The 24,919-nt window shown below is 40.4% G+C and overlaps 1 protein-coding gene across 1 annotated transcript in view; it reads right to left on the minus strand.

Annotated features, from left to right (window-relative positions):
- prorp (protein only RNase P catalytic subunit) overlaps positions 1–24,919 on the minus strand; it is a 33,482-nt gene that overhangs the window by 7,524 nt on the left and 1,039 nt on the right. Inside the window, exons 3-7 of the mRNA XM_062041676.1 lie at positions 24,614–24,848; positions 24,240–24,526; positions 22,730–22,777; positions 17,869–18,001; positions 9,400–9,510 (exon numbers count right to left, since the gene is read on the minus strand). Coding sequence (XP_061897660.1) covers positions 9,400–9,510; positions 17,869–18,001; positions 22,730–22,777; positions 24,240–24,526; positions 24,614–24,848 — 814 coding nt within the window. The remainder of the gene's footprint in view (positions 1–9,399; positions 9,511–17,868; positions 18,002–22,729; positions 22,778–24,239; positions 24,527–24,613; positions 24,849–24,919) is intronic.

Consider the following 24,919-nt stretch of genomic DNA (forward strand, 5'->3'; position numbering starts at 1 on the left):
AAAGTAGGTATAGTAAAAAAATGTACCATAGTTCAAGAGATTACAAAGTAACAATTCTATAATTACTGTATAATCACAATTTAAGTGCACTTAAGTACACACAGTGAGTGCACATGTTAAATTAACCAATTAAGTGTACAAAATGAGTGCACTTACTAAGTGTACATGTTAAGTGCACAATTTAAGTGTACATTATGACTGCACTTACTAAGTGCACTCAAGTACAAACATTAAGTGGCACATGTCAGGTGCACAAATTAAGTGTACTTACTTAGTGCACACTTTAAGTGTTTGTAATGAGTGCACTTACCAAGTGCACAATTGACATGCTCTTGAGTACACATTCAGTGCAGGTCTTAAGTGCGCAAATTAAATGCACTTACTTAGTGCACTTAAGTACACACAGTAAATACACATGTTAAGTGCACAGATTAAGTGCACAAAATAGGTGTACAAAATAAGTGCACAATGTAAGTGCACAATGTAAGTGCACCTAAGTACACACGTTACTGCACAAAATAAGTGCACTTACTAAGTGCACAGTTTAAGTCAACAATTTAAGTGCACTTAAATACACAGTATGTGCACATGTTAAGTGCACAAATCAAGTGTACAAAATAAATGCACTTACTAAGAGCACATGTTAAAGTTCATGCTTGAGTCTATGCTTACTGTTGTAATGTTAAACGTTAGAATGCTAACATTTTCCAATTAGCATAAATTAAGTGCACGTTAAGCGCACATATTAAGTGTACTGAATAAGCGCATATCTTAAATGCACTAAGTGCACTTAAGTAAACACATTAAGTGTACATGTTAAGCCCACTTATTATGCATACTTAAGTACTGAAAGTGCGCATGCAAATTGTGAAATGTTAGCATGACAACAGTTAGCATAGTAATGTGTGTACTTAGTAAGCAGTGTTTCCCACACATTCATTTATTTGTTGCGGCCCGCCACGAAAAATTACGTCCGCCACAAATAGATTTTTTTTTTTTTTTGTCCTGTCCAGCTTCTCAGGCAAATGATATAGTTGATGTAGATGCCCATATAGGCTGTTCAGATTTACTTTACAAAAGAGAAGTGTAGTATACTTCTCTTGTTGCCTTATTTGTATTTGACCACTACTGTTTTTTGTTTATTTGTTACTGACTGTGGCAGGACACCTCTGCCTCCGTTTCACTTTATGTTGCTGGTAAATAATATGGTTGTAGTAGTAGGCTAAAGTTAAATTATTTAGTATGCACTAATTAAAGGGGCAGAGCTTTAAGAGACATTTTAGCTTTTATATTTTATAAGATATATTTTTTGTAAGAACCACAATTAATAAATATATTTCAGTGAATAACTTATTGTTCAAATCTGTATATAAATATGTACATAGAGTGTTGTAATTATATTGTAAAATGGATGGATGGATGGACGTTTAAAACAAAACTGTTATTATTAATTAGTAAGTATACATTTTTTTAGCCTTTTTAGAGAAAATCATATCATTGTAGTAAATTATGCAAATTACTCGGTGATGTCATGGTGACCACGCCCATAGCCACGCCCCCACCGCCACAGGTATCTTGGCAGTTTATGGGAAACACTGGTAAGTGCACTTAATCTGTACAGCAAACATGTGCACTCAGTGTGTATACGTAAGTGAACTTAGTAAATGTACTTACTAAGTAAACTTAGTTTGCGCACTTAGCATGTGCTCTTACTGTGTCTACTGAAGTGCACTTAAAATGTGCACTTAATAGGTGCACTTAACTTGCGCACTATTCTGGGAATTCCTGGAATTTGTTTTAACTTGAAAAATGGTAGTTTGAATTTCCAGAATGTGTTTGAAGGTGGAATGGTTTGAATGGGTTGAAAAATGTGGGAATTGTGGAAGTTTGAAAAAAATGGCCCATTAATGGCCCATTAATTAATTTCCCCGGAAAACTGGGAATTCTGGAAAATCTGGGAATTTCGCTCTATTCTATTCTGCCTATTAAGAGCTTAAAAAACATCCAAACATTTCCATCGAGGTTTTATATACAGGTACATGCTGTAAGTACATTTGTAACGTAGTAACAGGCTCATTTATAAAAACATGTACCGGTACTATTTACGTAATTTTCTCATTTCAAGCATACGGCGGTGCATCAATTTCAAATACGCATCACAATGTTCGCTTTTTCCTTCGGCAACATCACTGATTACCCCTCACTGCAGACTTCATAAAAGACAACAAACATATTAAAACATCACTCACTGTACAATGTCTGCTGTCACTGGGATGGCGACTGTTAGGATATTTATATATTCTCGTTTAGATGAAGAATGACTCTTAATCCTCGCAAAGAAAAATTGGGTGGAACCAAGCGTCTTTTCAAGTCTTTCTTGACATTTCTGGGTCTAAATTGGATGCCAAAGTTGACCAGCTTGTCGGATTATATCTTCATCCTGCCATTATATAGGTGAGAGACATCATTTATGATCTAGAAAAAACTTTCACGAGCTCCGAGGCGAGAAAGCAGCTCATTAACCCGATGATGTCAACATAGCCCCACAAGCTTGTTAGCTCTCTGTGATCATGGCGCCGCAATTAATAGTTTGTCTGCGTTAATGCTTATAATAACAATATCACTAATGCTTGGTTAATATTCAAGTCACAAACTGGCAAGATGGCGGCGCATTGCTATGCAGCAGCTTGAAGACGCTCTTGGGAGTGTAGAGCGATTTGGCAAAAAATACCCGTCATTTTTGTCAATTTCATGGCTGGCTCAAAGCGTGAACACTCTGTGATCACATACGACCGACAGACAATTCTGGATGTGGATGGATCGGGTCGTTATAGACTGAAAGATGCATGCACGGTGGACCTCCTCGCTAGCATGGGAATACTTCGCGGGCTACATCGAGCGGCCTTTGTAGCAGCGGAGTCAAGTGCTCGCGGTGACCGCCAATGGAGACGACGTAAGCGGTGTGAGCGGAAGCAGAAGCGGGGATGCCGAGCGGGGCTAACAACAAAGGGAAAAGCTAACCAAAGAAGCGTGGAGTGTCCGGGTAAGAAGCCATTTAAACTAGAACTAGCCGGCGCCAGGCTGGATAATCCCTGCACACATAGCAATTCTCTTAGAATAAAACACAACTCACATAATGTTTTTTCTTTTGTGACCGTGTCAGAGGCAGACATGCAATCTACTGAGGTGGCTAACTATGATGCGTTCAGTTTATCGCAACATCTAGCAAACAATCGGACAATTCCCGTCGTATCAATTCCTAGATATGGTCGAAACTATTTAAAGTGCACTACGCATAATAAACGCAACATTATTAATATTGCTACTTCGGATAATTTCAACAAACAATCCTCAAAACAGCCCACTACCTATAATATGGGCTTTTTAAAGGCCTACTGAAACCCACTACTACCGACCACGCAGTCTGATAGTTTATATATCAATGATGAAATCTTAACATTATAACACATGCCAATACGGCCGGGTTAACTTATAAAGTGACATTTTAAATTTGCCGCTAAACTTCCGGTTCGAAACGCCTCTGAGGATGCCGTATGCGCGTGACGTAACCCGGGGAACACGGATATGCCTTCCACATTGAAGCCAATACGAAAAAGCTCTGTTTTCATTTCATAATTCCACAGTATTCTGGACATCTGTGTTCGTGAATCTGTTGCAATCATGTTCATTGCATTATGGAGAAGGAAGCTGAGCAAGCAAAGAAGAAAGTTGTCGGTGCGAAATGGACGTATTTTTCGAACGTAGTCAGCAACAACAGTACACAGCCGGCACTTCTTTGTTTACATTCCCGGAAGATGCAGTCAAGATGGAAGAACTCGGATAACAGAGACTCTAACCAGGAGGACTTTTGACTTCGATACACAGACGCCTGTAGAGAACTGGGACAACACAGACTCTTACCAGGATTACTTTGATTTGGATGACAAAGACGCAGACGTGCTACTGTGAGTATGCAGCTTTGGCTTCTAAACATTTGATCGCTTGACCGTATGTGCGCAACTTTTTTTTGCGTATGTACGTAAATTTTTTAAAATATATAAGCTTTATGAACCTTGGGTTAGGTGAACGGTCTTTTGGGCTGAGTGATTGTGTGTGTTGATCAGGTGTTTGAATTGTATTGCCGTGTTCTATGGAGCTAGGAGCTAGCAGAGGAGCTAGGAGCTAGCATAACAAACACGCAGGTGTTTTTATGCAGGATTAATTTGTGGCATAATAAATATAAGCCTGGTTGTGTTGTGGCTAATAGAGTATATATATGTCTTGTGTTTATTTACTGTTGTAGTCATTCCCAGCTGAATATCAGGTACCGTGAGTATGCAGCCTTGGCTGCTAAACATTTGATAGCTTGACCGTATGTGCGCGTCACGTACGTAACTTTTTAAAAATATATAAGCTTTATGAACCTTGGGTTAGGTGAACGGTCTTTTGGGCTGAGTGATTGTGTGTGTTGATCAGGTGTTTGAATTGTATTGGCGTGTTCTATGGAGCTAGGAGCTAGCAGAGGAGCTAGGAGCTAGCGTAACAAACACGCAGGTGTTTTTATGCAGGATTAATTTGTGGCATATTAAATATAAGCCTGGTTGTGTTGTGGCTAATAGAGTATATATATGTCTTGTGTTTATTTACTGTTGTCGTCATTCCCAGCTGAATATCAGGTACCGTGAGTATGCAGCCTTGGCTGCTAAACATTTGATAGCTTGACCGTATGTGCGCGTCACGTACGTAACTTTTTAAAAATATACAGTGGGGCAAAAAAGTATTTAGTCAGCCACCCATTGACAATCAATGGGTGGCTGACTAAATACTTTTTTGCCCCACTGTATAAGCTTTATGAACCTTGGGTTAGGTGAACGGTCTTTTGGGCTGAGTGATTGTGTGTGTTGATCAGGTGTTTGAATTGTATTGGCGTGTTCTATGGAGCTAGGAGCTAGCAGAGGAGCTAGGAGCTAGCATAACAAACACGCAGGTGTTTTTATGCAGGATTAATTTGTGGCATATTAAATATAAGCCTGGTTGTGTTGTGGCTAATAGAGTATATATATGTCTTGTGTTTATTTACTGTTGTAGTCATTCCCAGCTGAATATCAGGTCACCCCCGGCTCTCACAGCATCTTCCCTATCTGAATAGCTTCAACTCTCCACTAGTCCTTCACTTGCACTTTACTCATCCACAAATCTTTCATCCTCGCTCAAATTAATGGGGAAATTGTCGCTTTCTCGGTCCGAATCTCTCTCACTTCATGCGGCCATCATTGTAAACAATAGGGAACTTTGCGTATATGTTCAACTGACTACGTCACGCTACTTCCGGTAGGGGCAAGCCTTTTTTTTATCAGATACCAAAAGTTTCAATCTTTATCGTCGTTGTTCTATACTAAATCCTTTCAGCAAAAATATGGCAATATCGCGAAATGATCAAGTATGACACATAGAATAGATCTGCTATCCCCGTTTAAATAAAAAAAATTCATTTCAGTAGGCCTTTAAACATAAGATCATTATCTTCCAAAACGTTATTAGTTAATGAGGTCATTAGAGACAACAAACTTGACATCGTTGGTCTCGCCGAGACCTGGCTCAAACCAGGCGATTTTTTTGCGCTAAATGAGGCCTCTCCTCCTAACTATACCAATGCACACGTTGCCCGACCTCTTAAAAGGGGAAGGGGTGTCGCACTAATATACAATGAAAAGTATAATTTTACACTTAACCTAAATAATAAATATAACTCGTTTGAGGTGCTCACTATGAGGTTTGTCACACCGCTGCCTCTCCACCTGGCTGTTATCAACCGCCCCCCTGGGCCCTATTCGGACTTCATCAGTGAATTCTCAGAGTTTGTTGCTGATCTAGTGACGGACGCCGACAATATAATCATAATGGGGGACTTCAATATCCATATGAATACCCCATCGGACCCTCCATGCGTGGCGCTCCAGACTATAATTGATAGCTGTGGTCTTACACAAATAATAAATGAACCCACGTATCGCAACGGTAATACGATAGATCTAGTGCTTGTCAGGGGTGTCACCACCTCTAAAGTTACGATACTCCCGTACACTAAAGTAATGTCCGATCATTACCTTATAAAATTTGAAGTTCTGACTCATTGTCAACAAACTAATAATAATAATAATAACTACTATAGCAGCCGCAACATTAATGCTGCCACAACGACGACTCTTACTGACCTACTGCCTTCGGTAATGGCACCATTCCCAAATTATGTGGGCTCTATTGATAACCTCACTAACAACTTTAACGACGCCCTGTGCGACACCATTGATAGTGTAGCACCGCTAAAGCTAAAAAGGGCCCCTAAAAGGCGTACCCCATGGTTTACAGAAGAAACTAAAGCCCAGAAATTATCATGTAGAAAGCTGGAACGCAAATGGCGTGTGACTAAACTTGAGGTTTTCCATCAAGCATGGTGTGATAGTTTAATAACTTATATATGCATGCTTACCTCAGCTAAAGCTAAATATTACTCAAATCTCATCCACCTCAACAAAAATTATCCTACATTTTTGTTTAGTACAGTAGCATCGCTAACCCAATAAGGGACTCCTCCCAGTAGCTCCACCCACTCAGCAGATGACTTTATGAATTTCTTTAATAAGAAAATTTAAGTCATTAGAAAAGAGATTAAAGACAATGCATCTCAGCTACAACTGGGTTCTATTAACACAAATACGACTGTATATACGACGGATACCGCCCTCCAAAATAGTTTCTCTCTCTTTGATGAAATAACATTGGAGGAATTGTCAAAATGTGTAAATGGGACAAAACAAACAACATGTTTACTTGACCCAATTCCTGGGAAACTTATCAAGGAGCTTTTTGTATTATTAGGTCCATCAGTGTTAAATATTATAAACTTATCACTTTCCTCTGGCACTGTTCCCCTAGCATTCAAAAAAGCGGTTATTCATCCTCTACTCAAAAGACCTAACCTCGATCCTGATCTCTTGGTAAACTACCGGCCGGTGTCCCACCTTCCGTTTATCTCGAAAATCCTCGAAAAAATTGTCGCACAGCAGCTAAATGAACACTTAACGTCTAACAATCTCTGTGAACCTTTTCAATCCGGTTTCAGGGCAAATCACTCTACGGAGACAGCCCTCGCAAAAATGACTAATGATCTATTGCTAACGATGGATTCTGATGCTTCATCTATGTTGCTGCTTCTTGATCTTAGCGCCGCTTTCGATACTGTTGATCATAATATTTTATTAGAGCGTATCAAAACGCGTATTGGGATGACAGACTTAGCCTTGTCTTGGTTTAACTCTTATCTTACTGACAGGATGCAGTGTGTCTCCCATAACAATGTGACCTCGGACTATGTTAAGGTAACGTGCGGAGTTCCCCAGGGTTCGGTTCTTGGCCCTGCACTCTTTAGTATTTACATGCTGCCGCTAGGTGACATCATACGCAAATACGGTGTTAGCTTTCACTGTTATGCTGATGACACTCAACTCTACATGCCCCTAAAGCTGACCAACACGCCGGATTGTAGTCAGCTGGAGGCGTGTCTTAATGAAATTAAACAATGGACGTCCGCTAACTTTTTGCAACTCAACGCTAAGAAAACGGAAATACTGATTATCGGTCCTGCTCAACACCGACATCTATTTAATAATACCACCTTAACATTTGACAACCAAACAATTAAACAAGGCGACTCGGTAAAGAATCTGGGTATTATCTTCGACCCAACTCTCTCGTTTGAGTCACACATTAAGAGTGTTACTAAAACGGCCTTCTTTCATCTCCGTAATATCGCTAAAATCCGTTCCATTTTGTCCACAAGCGATGCTGAGATCATTATCCATGCGTTCGTTACATCTCGTCTCGATTACTGTAACATTTTATTTTCGGGCCTCCCTATGTCTAGCATTAAAAGATTACAGATGGTACAAAATGCGGCTGCTAGACTTTTGACAAAAACAAGAAAGTTTGATTATATTACGCCTATACTGGCTCACTTGCACTGGCTTCCTGTGCACCTAAGATGCGACTTTAAGGTTTTACTACTTACGTATAAAATACTACACGGTCAAGCTCCTGCCTATCTTGCCGATTGTATTGTACCATATGTCCCGGCAAGAAATCCGCGTTCAAAGAACTCCGGCTTATTAGTGATTCCCAGAGCCCAAAAAAAGTCTGCGGGCTATAGAGCGTTTTCTATTCGGGCTCCAATACTATGGAATGCCCTCCCGGTAAAAGTTAGAGATGCTACCTCAGTAGAAGCATTTAAGTCTCATCTTAAAACTCATTTGTATACTCTAGCCTTTAAATAGACTCCCTTTTTAGACCAGTTTATCTGCCGTTTCTTTTCTTTTCTTTTCTACTCTGCTCCCAACCCGGGGTGGACCGCTAGCCTGTCCATCGGATGGGGACATCTCTACGCTGCTGACCCGTCTCCGCTCTGGATGGTTCCTGCTGGCCCCACTATGGACTGGACTTTCGCTGATGTGTTGGACTTTCACAATATTATGTCAGACCCACTCGACATCCATTGCTTTCGGTCTCCCCTAGAGGGCGGGGGTTACCCACATATGCGGTCCTCTCCAAGGTTTCTCATAGTCATTCACATTGACGTCCCACTGGGGTGAGTTTTCCTTGCCCGTATGTGGGCTCTGTACCGAGGATGTCGTTGTGGCTTGTACAGCCCTTTGAGACACTTGTGATTTAGGGCTATATAAATAAACATTGATTGATTGATTGAAACTGTAAATGGAATATTGTTGCCGCTTTTTGGGATGGTTATTTATTGGGTTTTATGGGTGGAATAGAGGACCTCCCATTGGCTCCGTTATAAGCGGCCTTTTATTTGCGTTTATTTACAAATTAAAATGCATAAAAAAAACATTGTTCTTCTTGTCTTATATGATGATTGTGAACGAAAGGCAACATTTTCAAAAGTGCAGTTCCCCTTTAAACAGTTTGCTGGAATAAGGGGAAAAAGGCACATCCTACTGAGTCCTACTGAAACCTGATTGGGCAGCTTGTTCAGGCACATGGCAACATTCAATATGATTTGTATATTTATAAGGGGCTTGGACATCTGGGACCAACTTCAAGCTGATTGCGATGTAAAAAATAAATGTGCAAAATTTGAATACGCCAGAATTTTTAATTGTGTACTTAGTTTTCTGGATTTGAACGTACCTCTATTTTTAGTACAAAATCCACGCAACTCTAGTTACATAGGGCCTCCGGTGCATTATATTGTGTCTATAACTGAGTGTGAACAGGGAGTGTCAGATGTATTTGTGGCGGGCCGCAAACGTACAGTATGTACGGGGAAACACTGCATGTCACTTTCTGTATAATTGTGTATGTGAGCGTTTGTGTGTGTGTTCTTACCGTCTCTGAAAATTTGCTTCTGTCCTTGTTGATATTCGCCACATTTAGTCCATCCACAACAACATCAAAAGCCGGCCTCATCCCCACAAATGCCTTGAAGTTTTCCAACTCCTGAGGGAAAACACACTTCTAGTTAGAGGTTTACATACACTTGTCATCATGGGCTTGAATGTCTTATCAATCTTCAATAATTTTTGTAAACAAGAATTGGCTGAAGTTTTATAACTATTTTATCAAGTTGGAATAAAGTATAGAACTTTAGTCTTTTGTTATAAGTGTTCTTGACAAAAGACCCGTTGGCAGCATCTGTTACAAAAAATTGTGTTCTCTATAAGACTGCTTCCAATTGACACATTTTGATGGTAAACGGCATTATTTATGTCTTGCAAAAGCAGAAGAAAACCTTTTCAAGCTGTCCTAAAACTAAATATGGGCCCAATTTGTTGGGCTGCCCCTCCCTATATGCAGATCACACACGGTGTGTGGGCCCCGCGATCCATGGGGGCCCCCTGTTTTGCATGAATAAGCACATGTAAAATGTCAATTATTGAATGCTTTGTATGAAATTTTACCGCAAATGCATTCCTAGTCTCTCCCTGCTCTGTCACTAAAAATAATATAATGACAAATTTCCCTGGATATTCCCTAAATCCCCTGCGCTGCAATTAATTGTGTTAGTGCTGGGCGTATAGCAGAAGTACTGGATTCGAATCATGGCTTGACAGGGGTTTTAGGAAAATATGTAAAATTCTGTTTTGATTTTTGAAAAATTAAACAATTGAACAATTTATTTCACCTGAATTCCTTTTAGTACAATACAAATGCCCATCCATCCATTTTCCACCGCTTGTCCCGTTTGGAGTCGTTGTCCCGTTTGGAGCCGGTGGTCGTGGACCACTGCCCTAGGGGTTGCGGTGCCCCTTGTTGAAGGGCTCTGTTGTAAGGTATCTTCGATTTCACTGATTGTTGTCAGTATGGCGCTTATTTATTTTCTGCTATTTTGACACATCAAAGTATATGCATGCTAAATGTTTATTTAACCATTAATTTATCTGTCCTATCTTTTATTTCCATTTGAATGTTTCAAATTATCCAAGCCGTTACAATTTTCTTTAGGTGAAACATTTCTTATATCCATCCATTTTTCCATCCATTTTCTACCGCTTGTCCCTTTCAGAGTTGCGGGGGGGTGCTGGAGCCTATCTCAGCTGCATTCGGGCCGAAGGCAGGGTACACCCTGGACAAGTCGCCACCTCATCGCAGGGCCAACACAGATAGACAGACTACATTCACACTCTAGGGTCAATTTAGTGTTGCCAATCAACCTATCCCCAGGTGCATGTCTTTGGGGGTGGGAGGAAGCCGCAGTACCCGGAGAGAACTCCACACAGAAAGACCCCGACCCGAGGATCAAACCCAGGACTTTCGAAAATACAAATGGATGGATGAAATTAGATTTAAGTTTTATTTTTAAAAATGTGGCACAGGTGTTAGTACATATGCCTCACAATACGAAGGTCCTGAGTTCAATCCCGGGCTCGGGATCTTTCTGTATGGAGTTTGCATATTCTCCCCGTGACTGTGTGGGTTCCCTCCGGATACGCCGGCTTCCTCCCATCTCCAAAGACATGCACCTGGGGATAGGTTGATTGGCAACACTAAATTGGCCCTAGTGTGTGAATGTGAGAGTGAATGTTGTCTGTCTATCTGTGTTGGCCCTGCGATGAGGTGGCGACTTGTCCAGGGTGTACCCTGCCTTCCGCCCGAATGCAGCTGAGATAGGCTCCAGCACCCCCCCCGCAACTCTGAAAGGGACAAGCGGTAGAAAATGGATGGAAAAATGGATGGATATAAGAAATTTTTCACCTAAAGAAAATTGTAACGGCTTGGATAATTTGAAACATTCAAATGGAAATAAAAGACAGGACAGAGAAATTAATGGTTAAATAAACATTTAGCATGCATATACTTTGATGTGTCAAAATAGCAGAAAATAAATAAGCGCCATACTGACAACAATCAGTGAAATCGAACATACCTTACAACAGAGCCCTTCAACAAGGGGCACCGCAACCCCTAGGGCAGTGGTCCACGACCACCGGTCCATGACACATTTGCGACAGGGCCGCACAGAAAACAACCAAATTTTCTCCAACTTAACTTTCGCCTGTCCCACCAGACACACCAATAAGCTTCATCAGTGTATAATACAACTTTTGATAGGAAGTGACAATGCACAATAATTAATTAACATATAGCATGTAAATGTGCCAGATTGTGGCCAAAAGCAAATTTCCATCTGCCGTCCCCGGCAAGCAACAAGGCCCATGAAAAGTTTGGTTTGACAGCACCAAAATCAGACAAACAGTACAATAAAATATACAGACTCAGATGTAATAATAAAAATAAAATAATATGGAGACGTATATAAAACAGTAGGATGCTGCATGACCTTAGCTCAGGACAGAGTGGTATAGTGCTAAAGTGCAAGTGTGCTAAATTGTTGCATATAATAAGTGTGCTGAAGGAAGAAAATACACATCTCTCTTGGCCTAGTAGGTGAAGTTAATTATATTTATATAGCGCTTTTTCTCTAGAGACTCAAAGCGCCTACACTGTGAAACCCATTATCTACATGTTAAGATACAATTAAATCAGTGTGGGTGACACTGGGAGCAAGGACACAACGGCAGTGACTAGGATGGCGGAAGCTGGAATCAAACCAGGAACCCTCAAGTTTCTAGAAATAGAAATAGAAAATTATAAAAAGCCATATAAATCCATTGGAACTAATGGAAGTGCATCTATTTTTATTATATATCTATGCTCTTGTCCTCAACAATGACATACAGTGTATCACGTCTTTGGAAAGCTTTTTTGCAAAAGGAAAATGTCAGTACTCCTACTAATTCATAGTTTTGGTCAGTTGCAATTTTCATGCTCTTATTTTTGCTGTATTTATTTACCACACATGGAAGGCCAGTCCGTGAAAATAATGCTTACATTAAACCAATCCCTGGTGCAAAAAAGTTGGGGTTGCCTGCGCAAAGGGGCCTGCAGAGGTACCACAGAAGGGTGGCTAAATTTGTGGTTGATTTGGACTTTTTAAAAATATATTTCTTTATATTCACCTGTGCAAATTTTCACAAAATAAAACGTCTTGAATATGCGTTAACTTTGATCCAACACACTATCGTGTAGTTTATAAATGGAAGTGGCATGGCCACACTACTTACTGTACCTTGCAGGTTTAAGATAAATACATGAATCAATAATAATATTTTATATATAATAATGAATGAATAAATAATGATATTATATTATTATATATTCATGTTAGCATTTAAGATAACTACCGATAAGCGCACTCGTTGTTAGTTTAGGATTAGCAGCGCTAGCTGTCAACTAGTGATTAGTGCACTAGTTACCAGCTAGCAATTAGTGGTGCTAGCTGCCAGCTAGTGATTAGCACTCAAGTTGCCAGATAGCTATTGTAAGCGCTAAACTGTATTATTTTCATATCTTAGTATTGCACAATAACAAGATACCTTTAGGACCATTTTAATTTAAAACACAATTTTATACAGGTTTGAAGTCCCAGCTCCTTTTCTCCATCAGTTTGGGGGCCCTTGGCCTGGAAACTGTTGAAGACCTCTGCCTTACACAATGAACAAAATTCATAAATATGTATTATTGTATAAAAATATCTTCAAGAGAAAACATCTTATTGTTGATTTAGAGATCCAAAACCGCCGTCCAACTTGACTAACTTGATTGCTATTATACAGTAAATATATAGGAAAGAATATTAACATCTTGGAAATGCTTTAAAATAAATTTCAGCTTTGCCTAAAAATACAGCAAACAGTTCAAGTGTCGGTTGTTGAATCATATTTGGACAGTGACTATTTACAGACGATGCAATGTATGATATTACAGAGTATGTGGTCTTTCACTTTCAAATACTGAGTTCCAGCTTTAGTACATTGTGCTACGCTCCCGCATGGAAAAAGTGTTTGTGTTTTCACTTTTAGATAGCAGCCGTGTGGAAATAGACTTCTGTGAATTCCCCTGGACTTGAAACTGTGTGCACACTCTCTCTCTCTCGCACGCACGAACACAAATGTGCACACACACACACACCCATGCACGCACACACAAACACAGTCAAAAATAAATGTGACCTGAAAGAAGAAATGTTTATAGTATTTCTCTGGTGATATAACCAAAAATGTCCTAGTGTTGTTCCTACAAAGGTTGTAAAAAGTTATTCAACACACATTTAGAATATCAATTATGGGTCCTTGATCATTTTTATTTGCAGATTGTTTTGTGTATTTATATAGATTTTATTCATCTATTCATTCATCTTTTTCCAGTGCGGAACAATTATACAACACAAAGTTTGAATGTATTTAGTTTTTTTTCACATTTTTTCAAATTATACATATATTTTTAAATATATACACATGTATTAGTTAAATATCCCCTGAAGTTTCACTTCCAAACTATATATATAATAATAGATATTTGTCTACTCTTCTTGACAGAATTGGTAACATTCCTTTAGGTTTTTTGCTAAAGGGGACATTAAAGCAACTATTAATGCGGCTGTACAGTATGTACTGTATGTATTTGAATATGCATGTGATCGAGTGTAAATTAGAGAAAATTCTAAATTAATTCAAATTGATATACAAACCCCGTTTCCATATGAGTTGGGAAATTGTGTTAGATGTAAATATAAACGGAATACAATGATTTGCAAATCATTTTCAACCCATATTCAGTTGAATATGCTACAAAGACAACATATTTGATGTTCAAACTGATAAGAAATTTTTTTTTGCAAATAATCATTAACTTTCAAATTTGATGCCAGCAACACGTGACAAAGAATAATAATAATAATAATAATGGATTAGATTTATATAGCGCTTTTCTAGACACTCAAAGCGCTTCACAGAGAAGTGAGAACCCATCATTCATTCACACCTGGTGGTGGTAAGCTACTTTCATAGCCACAGCTGCCCTGGGGTAGACTGACGGAAGCGTGGCTGCCAATTTGCGCCTACGGCCCCTCCGACCACCACCTATCATTCATCATTCATTCACCGGTGGGAGTGGCACCGGGGGCAAGGGTGAAGTGTCCTGCCCAAGGACACAACGGCAGCGATTTTGGATGGTAAGAGGCGGGGAGCGAACCTGCAACCCTCAGGTTTCTGGCACGGTTGCTCTACCCACTACGCCAAGCCGCCCCTAAGAAGTTGGGAAAGGTGGCAATAAATACTGATAAAGTTGAGGAATGCTCATCAAACACTTATTTGGAACATCCCACAGGTGAACAGGCAAATTGGGAACAGGTGGGTGCCATGATTGGGTATAAAAGTAGATTCCATGAAATGCTCAGTCATTCACAAACAAGGATGGGAGAGGGTCACCACTTTGTCAACAAATGCGTGAGCAAATTGTTGAACAGTTTAAGGAAAACCTTTCTCAACCAGCTATTGCAAGGAATTTAGGGATTTCACCATCTACGGTCCGTAATATCATCAAAGGGTTCAGAGAATCTGGAGAAATCACTGCACGTAAGCAGCTAAGCCCGTGACCTTCGATCCCTCAGGCTGTACTGCATCAACAAGCGACATCAGTGTGTAAAGGATATCACCACATGGGCTCAGGAACACTTCAGAAACCCACTGTCAGTAACTACAGTTGGTCGCTACATCTGTAAGTGCAAGTTAAAACTTTCCTATGCAAGGCGAAAACCATTTATCAACAACACTCAGAAACGCCGTCGGCTTCGCTGGGCCTGAGCTCATCTAAGATGGACTGATACAAAGTGGAAAAGTGTTCTGTGGTCTGACGAGTCCACATTTCAAATTGTTTTTGGAAACTGTGGACGTTGTGTCCTACGGACCAAAGAGGAAAAGAACCATCCGGATTGTTATAGGCGCAAAGTTGAAAAGTCAGCATCTGTGATGGTATGGGGGTGTATTAGTGCCCAAGACATGGGTAACTTACACATCTGTGAAGGCGCCATTAATGCTGAAAGGTACATACAGGTTTTGGAGCAACATATGTTGCCATCCAAGCAACAATACCATGGACGCCCCTGCTTATTTCAGCAAGACAATGCCAAGCCACGTGTTACATCAATGTGGCTTCATAGTAAAAGAGTGCGGGTACTAGACTGGCCTGCCTGTAGTCCAGACCTGTCTCCCATTGAAAATGTGTGGCGCATTATGAAGCTTAAAATACCACAACGGAGACCCCCGGACTGTTGAACAACTTAAGCTGTACATCAAGCAGGAATGGGAAAGAATTCCACCTGAGAAGCTTAAAAAATGTGTCTCCTCAGTTCCCAAACGTTTACTGAGTGTTGTTAAAAGGAAAGGTGATGTAACACAGTGGTGAACATGCCCTTTCCCAACTACTTTGGCACGTGTTGCAGCCATGAAATTCTAAGTTAATTATTATTTACAAAAAAAAAATAAACTTTATGAGTTTGAACATCAAATATCTTGTCTTTTTAGTGCATTCAATTGAATATGGGTTGAAAAGGATTTATTTATACCTGGGATTTATATAGCGCTTTTCTAAGTACCCAAAGTCGCTTTACATGTTAAAAACCCATCATTCATTCACACCTGGTTTTGGATTTGCAAATCATTGTATTCCGTTTATATTTACATCCAACACAATTTCCCAACTCATATGGAAACGGGGTTTGTACCTAATTCTTGTTCGTACAGCTAGGTATATTTCAACTTAAAAAGGGAAGTAGTAAAGACAGAGTAGGGAAGACGAGCGACAGGGAGTCTACATCTGGTGCAATTATCCAGGGACTTTCCAGAGCTGATATGTGAGACCAGCTCATTGTGCTGCTGTGGGTAATATGACTGCTTCCAACACACGTGTTCCCACACGCGCACACACACACAACCCTGAATACATCTGCACTTGCACACATAAATCTTGCACTGCAAAAAAGCACTACAGCAGCACTATTTGTATTTGCAGTATGCATGTAAATAAGATGAAAACATAACAATAGAGGCGGTCCAATTAAAGTCACATTCAACAAAATTGACCGCACCCTCATCAAAAAGAATATTCCAATAAATTCACGCAAATGTGATTTGTTTTGCTAATTAAGCATGCAAAATCATGCATTTTTGGAACTGCGCAACTTTTGCTCCTCACCGAAATCCTTAAATGCACCTTTGATACTTACACTCTCCTCCTCTTACAGATACACTTCAAGCAACTGCAGCTACAGTATATGCGTGCAAATGACACCATCTAGTAGAAGAAAGTGGCTGTATTGGTTTGTTTAGGATTTCATGAATCCATTTTGAAATGTCAGGACACATTAAAAATGAGCATTTGGGGTGCGCAAAAAAATCGATTCACAACCAAATCGCCATTTTTATTTATTCCAATTTTAAATCGATTCATAATTTTGGAGAATCAAGAAAAATATTTAGAATTATTTTTTGCAACTTAAAAAATAAAATAATTTTGAAAAAGTATTATTGATACTATTATCATTGATACGGTCTGTTGTTTTTATTAATTTTGCTGTTCCTTTTAAAATTGCTTTGTAAATGTATATCCTAAGTATTGTAAAGTTGGGTTGGTGTTGGGGTTGCTCTGTTTTATTTTAGTAGATTTATAAATATTCTGTGATTTTTGTAAATAAAATGCAAATAATATATTTTTTGAAATAGGTTTTTAGGCCAACACTGCGCGTGTTGTTACAGGTCGTATGTTAGCAGCCAAAAGGAGCTATTGTAACCAGTTTTGAAAAGGTGTTATTATAATTGTATTACCTGATAATATATTACAAAAGTCATGTTGAACCGAGAATCGATTCCGAATCAAATCGTCACCCCAAAAATCGGAATCGAATGGAATCTTGAGGTGCCCATCTTTAATGTGCATTCATTTTAGTTGCTGGTGCTAATAATGATCAAAAACAGACAGTCATTCGTCCCTTGCCACATAGAACTTCAAATATTGCGGCTTCACACAACATTTCTGATTTCTTTGTTTTTGGCATATTCTCCAAATGTTTTGCCCTAAATTAGGCATTTTCAAACATAAAATGGCTAATGAACTAAAAATATCAATACTGCAGTGGTATTGGCCACTAAATGAGACCTAACCAGTCAGATCACACTGTTCAATATCGTGGCCACTGATTGGCTCAGCCTCAGGTAGCATTACTGTATTGGATTAGAGGAGAGAAAAATTGACTAAAGGGTGCTATTTCATGTTAGGGGCTTTTTATTGTTAAAAAAAATCTATGTAGACGGTCGTGAACAGTTTTTATGCGCTACCTATGAGAATATAAAATATATAATTAATGACTTCCTACTTCACAGATTTTCATTTATCGCGGTCACATCCGGAACCAAATAACAGCGATAAACGAGGGATTAATGTGTAACTCATAAAACAAACCTCCGGTGTCGTCTTTTTAAAAACGTCTCGTCCCTGGATGATATCAGTCATGACTCTGGCTCTCAGCTGTTGGTACTCCTCATCGGTCAGCTGAATGGATTCTAACTTGGTTCCACAACTCTTGCACAGACCCCTATGCACACACAAACAGAAGATTTAAATAAAGGGGTACTGCACTTTTTCTGGAATTTTGCAGATCGTTCATTATCATTATGAGAGACAACACACGTCTTTTTTTTTTAGGATTCTCCATCCATCCATCTTCTTCCGCTTAGCCGAGGTCGGGTCGCGGGGGCAGCAGCTTAAGCAGGGAAGCCCAGACTTCCCTCTCCCCAGCCACTTCGTCCAGCTCCTCCCGGGGGATCCCGAGGCGTTCCCAGGCCAGCCGGGAGACATAGTCTTCCCAACGTGTCCTGGGTCTTCCCCGTGGCCTCCTACCGGTCGGACGTGCCCTAAACACCTCCCTAGGGAGGCGTTCGGGTGGCATCCTGACCAGATGCCCGAACCACCTCATCTGGCTCCTCTCGATGTGGAGGAGCAGCGGCTTTACTTTGAGCTCCCCCCGGATGGCAGAGCTTCTCACCCTATCTCTAAGGGAGAGCCCCGCCACCCGGCGGAGGAAACTCATTTCGGCCGCTTGTACCCGTGATCTTGTCCTGTCGGTCATAACCCAAAGTTCATGACCATAGGTGAGGATGGGAACGTAGATCGACCGGTAAATTGAGAGCTTTGCCTTCTGGCTCAGTTCCTTCTTCACCACAACGGATCGATACAGCGTCCGCATTACTGAAGACGCCGCACCGATCCGCCTGTCGATCTCACGATCCACTCCTCCCTCACTCGTGAACAAGACTCCGAGGTACTTGAACTCCTCCACTTGGGGCAGGGTCTCCTCCGCAACCCGGAGATGGCACTCCACCCTTTTCCGGGCGAGAACCATGGATTCGGACTTGGAGGTGCTGATTCTCATCCCAGTCGCTTCACACTCAGCTGCGAACCGATCCAGCGAGAGCTGAAGATCCTGGCCAGATGAAGCCATCAGGACCACATCATCTGCAAAAAGCAGAGACCTAATCCTGCAGCCACCAAACCAGATCCCCTCAACGCCTTGACTGCGCCTAGAACTTCTTTTCATAAAAGTTATGAACAGAATCGGTGACAAAGGGTAGCCTAGGCGGAGTCCAACCCTCACTGGAAACGTGTCCGACTTACTGCCGGCAATGCTGACCAAACTCTGGCACTGATCATACAGGGAGCGGACCGCCACGATCAGACAGTCCGATACCCCATACTCTCTGAGCACTCCCCACAGGACTTCCCGAGGGACACGGTCGAATGCCTTCTCCAAGTCCACAAAACACATGTCGACTGGTTGGGCAAACTCCCATGCACCCTCAAGGACCCTGCCGAGAGTATAGAGCTGGTCCACAGTTCCACGACCAGGACGAAAACCACACTGTTCCTCCTGAATCCGAGGTTCGACTATCCGGCGTAGCCTCCTCTCCAGCACACCTGAATAGACCTTACTGGGAAGGCTGAGGAGTGTGATCCCACGATAGTTAGAACACACCCTCCGGTTCCCCTTCTTAAAGAGAGGAACCACCACCCCGGTCTGCCAATCCAGAGGTATCGCCCCCGATGTCCACGCGATGCTGCAGAGTCTTGTCAACCAAGACAGCCCCACAGCATCCAGAGCCTTAAAGAAATCCGGGCGGATATCATCCACCCCCGGGGCCTTGCCACCGAGGAGCTTTTTAACTACCTCAGCAACCTCAGCCCCAGAAATAGGAGAGCCCACCACAGATTCCCCAAGCACTGCTTCCTCAGAGGAAGACGTGTTGGTGGGATTGAGGAGGTCTTCGAAGTATTCCCTCCACCGATCCACAACATCCGCAGTCGAGGTCAGCAGAACACCATCCTCACCATACACGGTGTTGATAGTGCACTGCTTCTCCTTCCTGAGGCGGCGGATGGTGGTCCAGAATCCCTTCGAAGCCGTCCGGAAGTCGTTTTCCAGTCGTTTTAGGATTCTAAAGATGATAAAAATTGCTTGAAAGATGCGGCTAATGGGACTCACCATTGTAGCCTTCACAGCCCTCTTAAAAAAAATCAACATTTTGTATACACCCTGCAAGCCTATATATATAGTAGTAACAGACACATTCATAACAATATGTAATATATGCAATATTTACCATATATTGGTCATTTTAAGCATTGCTGGAACTTCTTTCATTGCATTATTTCCGTTTCCATAGCAGCGCACTTCTGACTTTCTGCAACAAATGTGTGTACCTACTTCCGGAAACAAACACTTGTGTTTTCTAATCAAGGCAAACTTGGTAATACAAACCCTGTTTCCATATGAGTTGGGAAATTGTGTTAGATGTAAATATAAACGGAATAAAATGATTTGCAAATCCTTTTCAACCCATATTCAATTGAATGCACTAAAAGATATTTGATGTTCAAACTCATAAACTTTATTTTTTTTTTGCAAATAATAATTAACTTAGAATTTCATGGCTGCAACACGTGCCAAAGTAGTTGGGAAAGGGCATGTTCACCACTGTGTTACATCACCTTTTCTTTTAACAACACTCAATAAACGATTGGGGAAACTAATTGTTGAAGCTTTGAAAGTGGAATTCTTTCCCATTCTTGTTTTATGTAGAGCTTCAGTCGTTCAACAGTCCGGGGTCTCCGCTGTCGTATTTTACGCTTTATAATGCGCCACACATTTTCGATGGGAGACAGGTCTGGACTGCAGGCGGACCAGGAAAGTACCCGCACTCTTTTTTTACGAAGCCACGCTGTTGTAACACGTGCTGAATGTGGCTTGGCATTGTCTTGCTGAAATAAGCAGGGGCGTCCATGAAAAAGACGGCGCTTAGATGGCAGCATATGTTGTTCCAAAACCTGTATGTACCTTTCAGCATTAATGGTGCCTTCACAGATGTGTAAGTTACCCATGCCTTGGGCACTAATGCACCCCCATACCATCACAGATGCTGGCTTTTGAACTTTGCGTCGATAACAGTCGGGATGGTTCGCTTCCCCTTTGGTCCGGATGACACGATGTCGAATATTTCCAAAAACAATTTGAAATGTGGACTCGTCAGACTACAGAACACTTTTCCACTTTGCATCAGTCCATCTTAGATGATCTCGGGCCCAGAGAAGCCGGCGGCGTTTCTGGATGTGTTGATAAATGGCTTTCGCTTTGCATAGTAGAGCTTTAACTGGCACTTACAGATGTAGCGACAAACTGTATTTAGTGACAGTGGTTTTCTGAAGTGTTCCTGAGCCAATGTGGTGATATCCTTTAGAGATTTATGTCGGTTTTTGATACAGTGCCGTCTGAGGGATCGAAGGTCACGGTCATTCAATGTTGGTTTCCGGCCATGCCGCTTACGTGGAGTGATTTCTCTAGATTCTTTGAACCTTTTGATGATATTATGGACCGTAGATGTTGAAATCCCTAAAGTTCTTGCAATTGCACTTTGAGAAACGTTGTTCTTAAACTGTTTGACTATTTGCTCACGCAGTTGTGGACAAAGTGGTGTACCTCGCCCCATCCTTTCTTGTGAAAGACTGAGCATTTTTTGGGAAGCTGTTTTTATACCCAATCATGGCACCCACCTGTTCCCAATTAGCCTGCACACCTGTGGGATGTTCCAAATAAGTGTTTGATGAGCATTCCTCAACTTTATCAGTATTTATTGCCACCTTTCCCAACTTCTTTGTCACGTGTTGCTGGCATCAAATTCTAAAGTAAATGATTTTTTGCAAAAAAAAAAAAGTTTATCAGTTTGAACATCAAATATGTTGTCTTTGTAGCATATTCAACTGAATATGTGTTGAAAATGATTTGCAAATCATTGTATTCCGTTTATATTTACATCCAACACAATTTCCCAACTCATATGGAAACAGGGTTTGTAGAAGACGAAGAAGGTTTTTTCTGATTCACAACCATAGTTTTGTGAAGCTGAATATATGGACAATGAACTGTTGCTTATAGAAGCGAGTACAAAGGAAGGGTGAAATAGAGCAGACCGAAGCCGAGAGTGAGGTCAGTGTGACTTGTTCACGGTGTAAATGTGGAACTTGGAACCAATCTATCCCGACATAAATTGAGTGCTTACCTAAAATAAACCGGAAAATACATCCCCATCCAACTGGACCAAACAAACAACTGTCTATCGAGTGAGTCACTATAATATTGATTATGATACACGTAGCATGCATGCTTGTTATTACAAATACAGTACGTATACTGTCGAGCTAGCTGTTTAAAAACAAAACATGAAATGATACTTTACAGATACTATAATACAATTGTTAATGTTTTTCAGTCAGTACAGATTGGTGTCCTATCGCATTGTGCGTTACAAACTCAGAAGAGATTTGGGTACTGACGTAGGAGCTAGCTTACCTCTTGCCGGAGCTAGTTTACAGCTAATGACGTGGCATGCCGATGTGTTATTAGGCTGGGAAAAAAAAGAGTTCTTACATGTTTGCTCTTACAATAACAATGTCGCTACAGCATGGTTATTATACAGGTTACGGAACGTAAATGAGGTATTGTTGGCGTTTTTGGATTCATTGTTTAAGTGATTTAGAGGTAGAATTGATTGCTCCCATTAGCTGCATTGCTAGCCACCTAGGACAAGCAGATTATTACAAATTTGAATGCAAAAAAAATTAAAAAACTTTTGTCTTCTTGTCTCTCATAATGATTGTAAAGGACAGCCAAAATTCCTAAAAAAAAAGTGAATTTCCCCTTTAGGTTTTCCATTTAAAGATTAATAAAGAATGAAAGAAAACAATTGTTAGTAAATGCTCAAGTCAGTCGTACTTTGGGGTAGCGCTGCTCCAAGTTCCTCTCCAGTGCTGTCCTGGAATACTGGAAATAGAAGAAGTGTTGTCAGAAACAGAAATTTCCACCTTTTGGTGTTTAAAAATCATAAAATATGATGTTTGATTAATGATTTATTTTGGCTACATTGGATATGTATAGTGGACTTAATTTATTGAATGACTTAACTGACTGACAACAGTTTGAAGCACATAATATAGGATTGATTCATTAACTAATGTAATATTAAGGTATAATCTTGTTTCAATACGGTAAAAAAAACATTTTTGAATAAAAAGATCTAATGCTATATTCTCTCAACTCAACAGTGCTTCTGCTGTTTGCAACTAGGTAGTAGGCCTATGTTGCATAAATTGCTTCAAGACGAAGTAATTGGGCTAACATTTTTTTATCTTCCCAAAATTCCCAGATTAGCAGCAATTCCAAGTTTTCAGGGAATTTTTGTCTCATTAAAAATTAATAGGCAAGCTTTCAAATGTTCACATATCACAAGCCGATTCAAACCATTCAATCTGCATCACATTTTAATCATCCTGGACATTCACACTAACATTTTTTTTACTTCCAAAAATTCCAGGTTTCCCGTAATTCCCACTTTTGAATGTAACAGTTTCCACACTTTTTTCTTTTGACTACTTCTCCCACAAGTTTCGACGATTTCAAATTCCACCATCAAAACATTCCACTTCTTCAGGAAATTCAGGCTATTAATTTTTTATATCCCAAAATTCCTAGTTTTTCTGGATTTCCCAATTGTTCGTAACACGTATTCTGCAAGAAAAAGTATTAGTACTTCCACAATTCTTAACCAATTCGAACTGTTCCAAAGGCAAAATACTCCTTCCTAATATTACTCAAATGCTAGTGTGTTAGTTTTGTTTAAGCTAATTTTGCCGGTATACACCTCAGCATCATATACTTTGATAGTTGATGCACATTAACTGTTAGCATGTTAACATTAGCGTTATCTGGCTAGTGTGCTGCTACCTGTTAGCATTTCAGGTTGGCTTGGGCTTTTCAGCATTCACAGCAATTTCTTCCGAAATTGCATTTTCAAGTTCAACAATCATGAAATCAACTGACAACATGTTTAATGATCAGCTAACAAACAAATAAGTGAGCACAATGCTAATTTACCTTGGTTTTGCCATATACATGCTAGTGATTACGATTAGTATGGCGACTTCAAATGTATGAAACAATATATACCAACTAGACAAGACAGTTATCATTATCAGCTTACTGTTAAATGTTAAATTCACAATAAATGTAATTGTATTACTTAACAATTAACATTTATTAACACACACAAAAGTACCAAAAATCGGTACCGTTGAGTACCAGCATCGTTAACCAGGTACTCGGAATTGGTAACATATCGGTTCGAATGTGAAAAGCAAAGAAAAAAAAAAGTGTGAAAAATTTAAAATGTACCAAACGCTGATGAAAACAGTATACAAAAGAAAATACTGCAAATATACTGTCCTACCTTTCAAACCACATCTTGATGCTGCTGGCAAGGCTCAGCTGCGGGTAAACCTGGTTGTTTCTCAGGTTCAGCAGAATTCCCAACAGCCTCTTCTGCTGCTCACTCGGCAACATGGTTTTTACTTCCTCTTTGCACACTCTCTTAAACAAACACCTCCAAGTCTCTTGTTGTGGAATCAGCCCCTTTGCCATTAATTCGTCATAAAGAGTCCAGGCAGTGATCAGGTCATCATTTAGCATTGCTGCAGCAATTATGTTGCCATAATTAGCTGGTGATGGCGTAACGACCTGCAGCGATGAGAGTAAAACTAGATGATGATACAGTTCTGATAAGACACACATACAAGCTCCTTTTATAAGAAAAAACTTGCTCACTTTCTTTAAGTACCGTAGGATGCTGAGGGCTTCTTTCCACCTTGCAGTGCGGCTGAAAGACCGAATAAAAAGAGTACAGGCTCCAGTATCCAAAGAAGGGAAACTCATTCGCATGATGTCATAGACATCAAATACTTCCGTGTCGTGATTGCCATTGACACATAGTGCCAAGTACCGTAGCAGCAACTCATATGAGAGGGTACCTGATTCCGTGGCTACAAATGTCAGCAGGGATCTAAGGAAAGATAGACAATGTGAGAAGGTTTGTGACTAAACGCTAAAAGGATGTTATGAAAACCTGCAGTA

This window comes from Entelurus aequoreus, linkage group LG03 (assembly GCF_033978785.1).
Source record: "Entelurus aequoreus isolate RoL-2023_Sb linkage group LG03, RoL_Eaeq_v1.1, whole genome shotgun sequence".
Lineage (NCBI taxonomy): Eukaryota > Metazoa > Chordata > Actinopteri > Syngnathiformes > Syngnathidae > Entelurus > Entelurus aequoreus.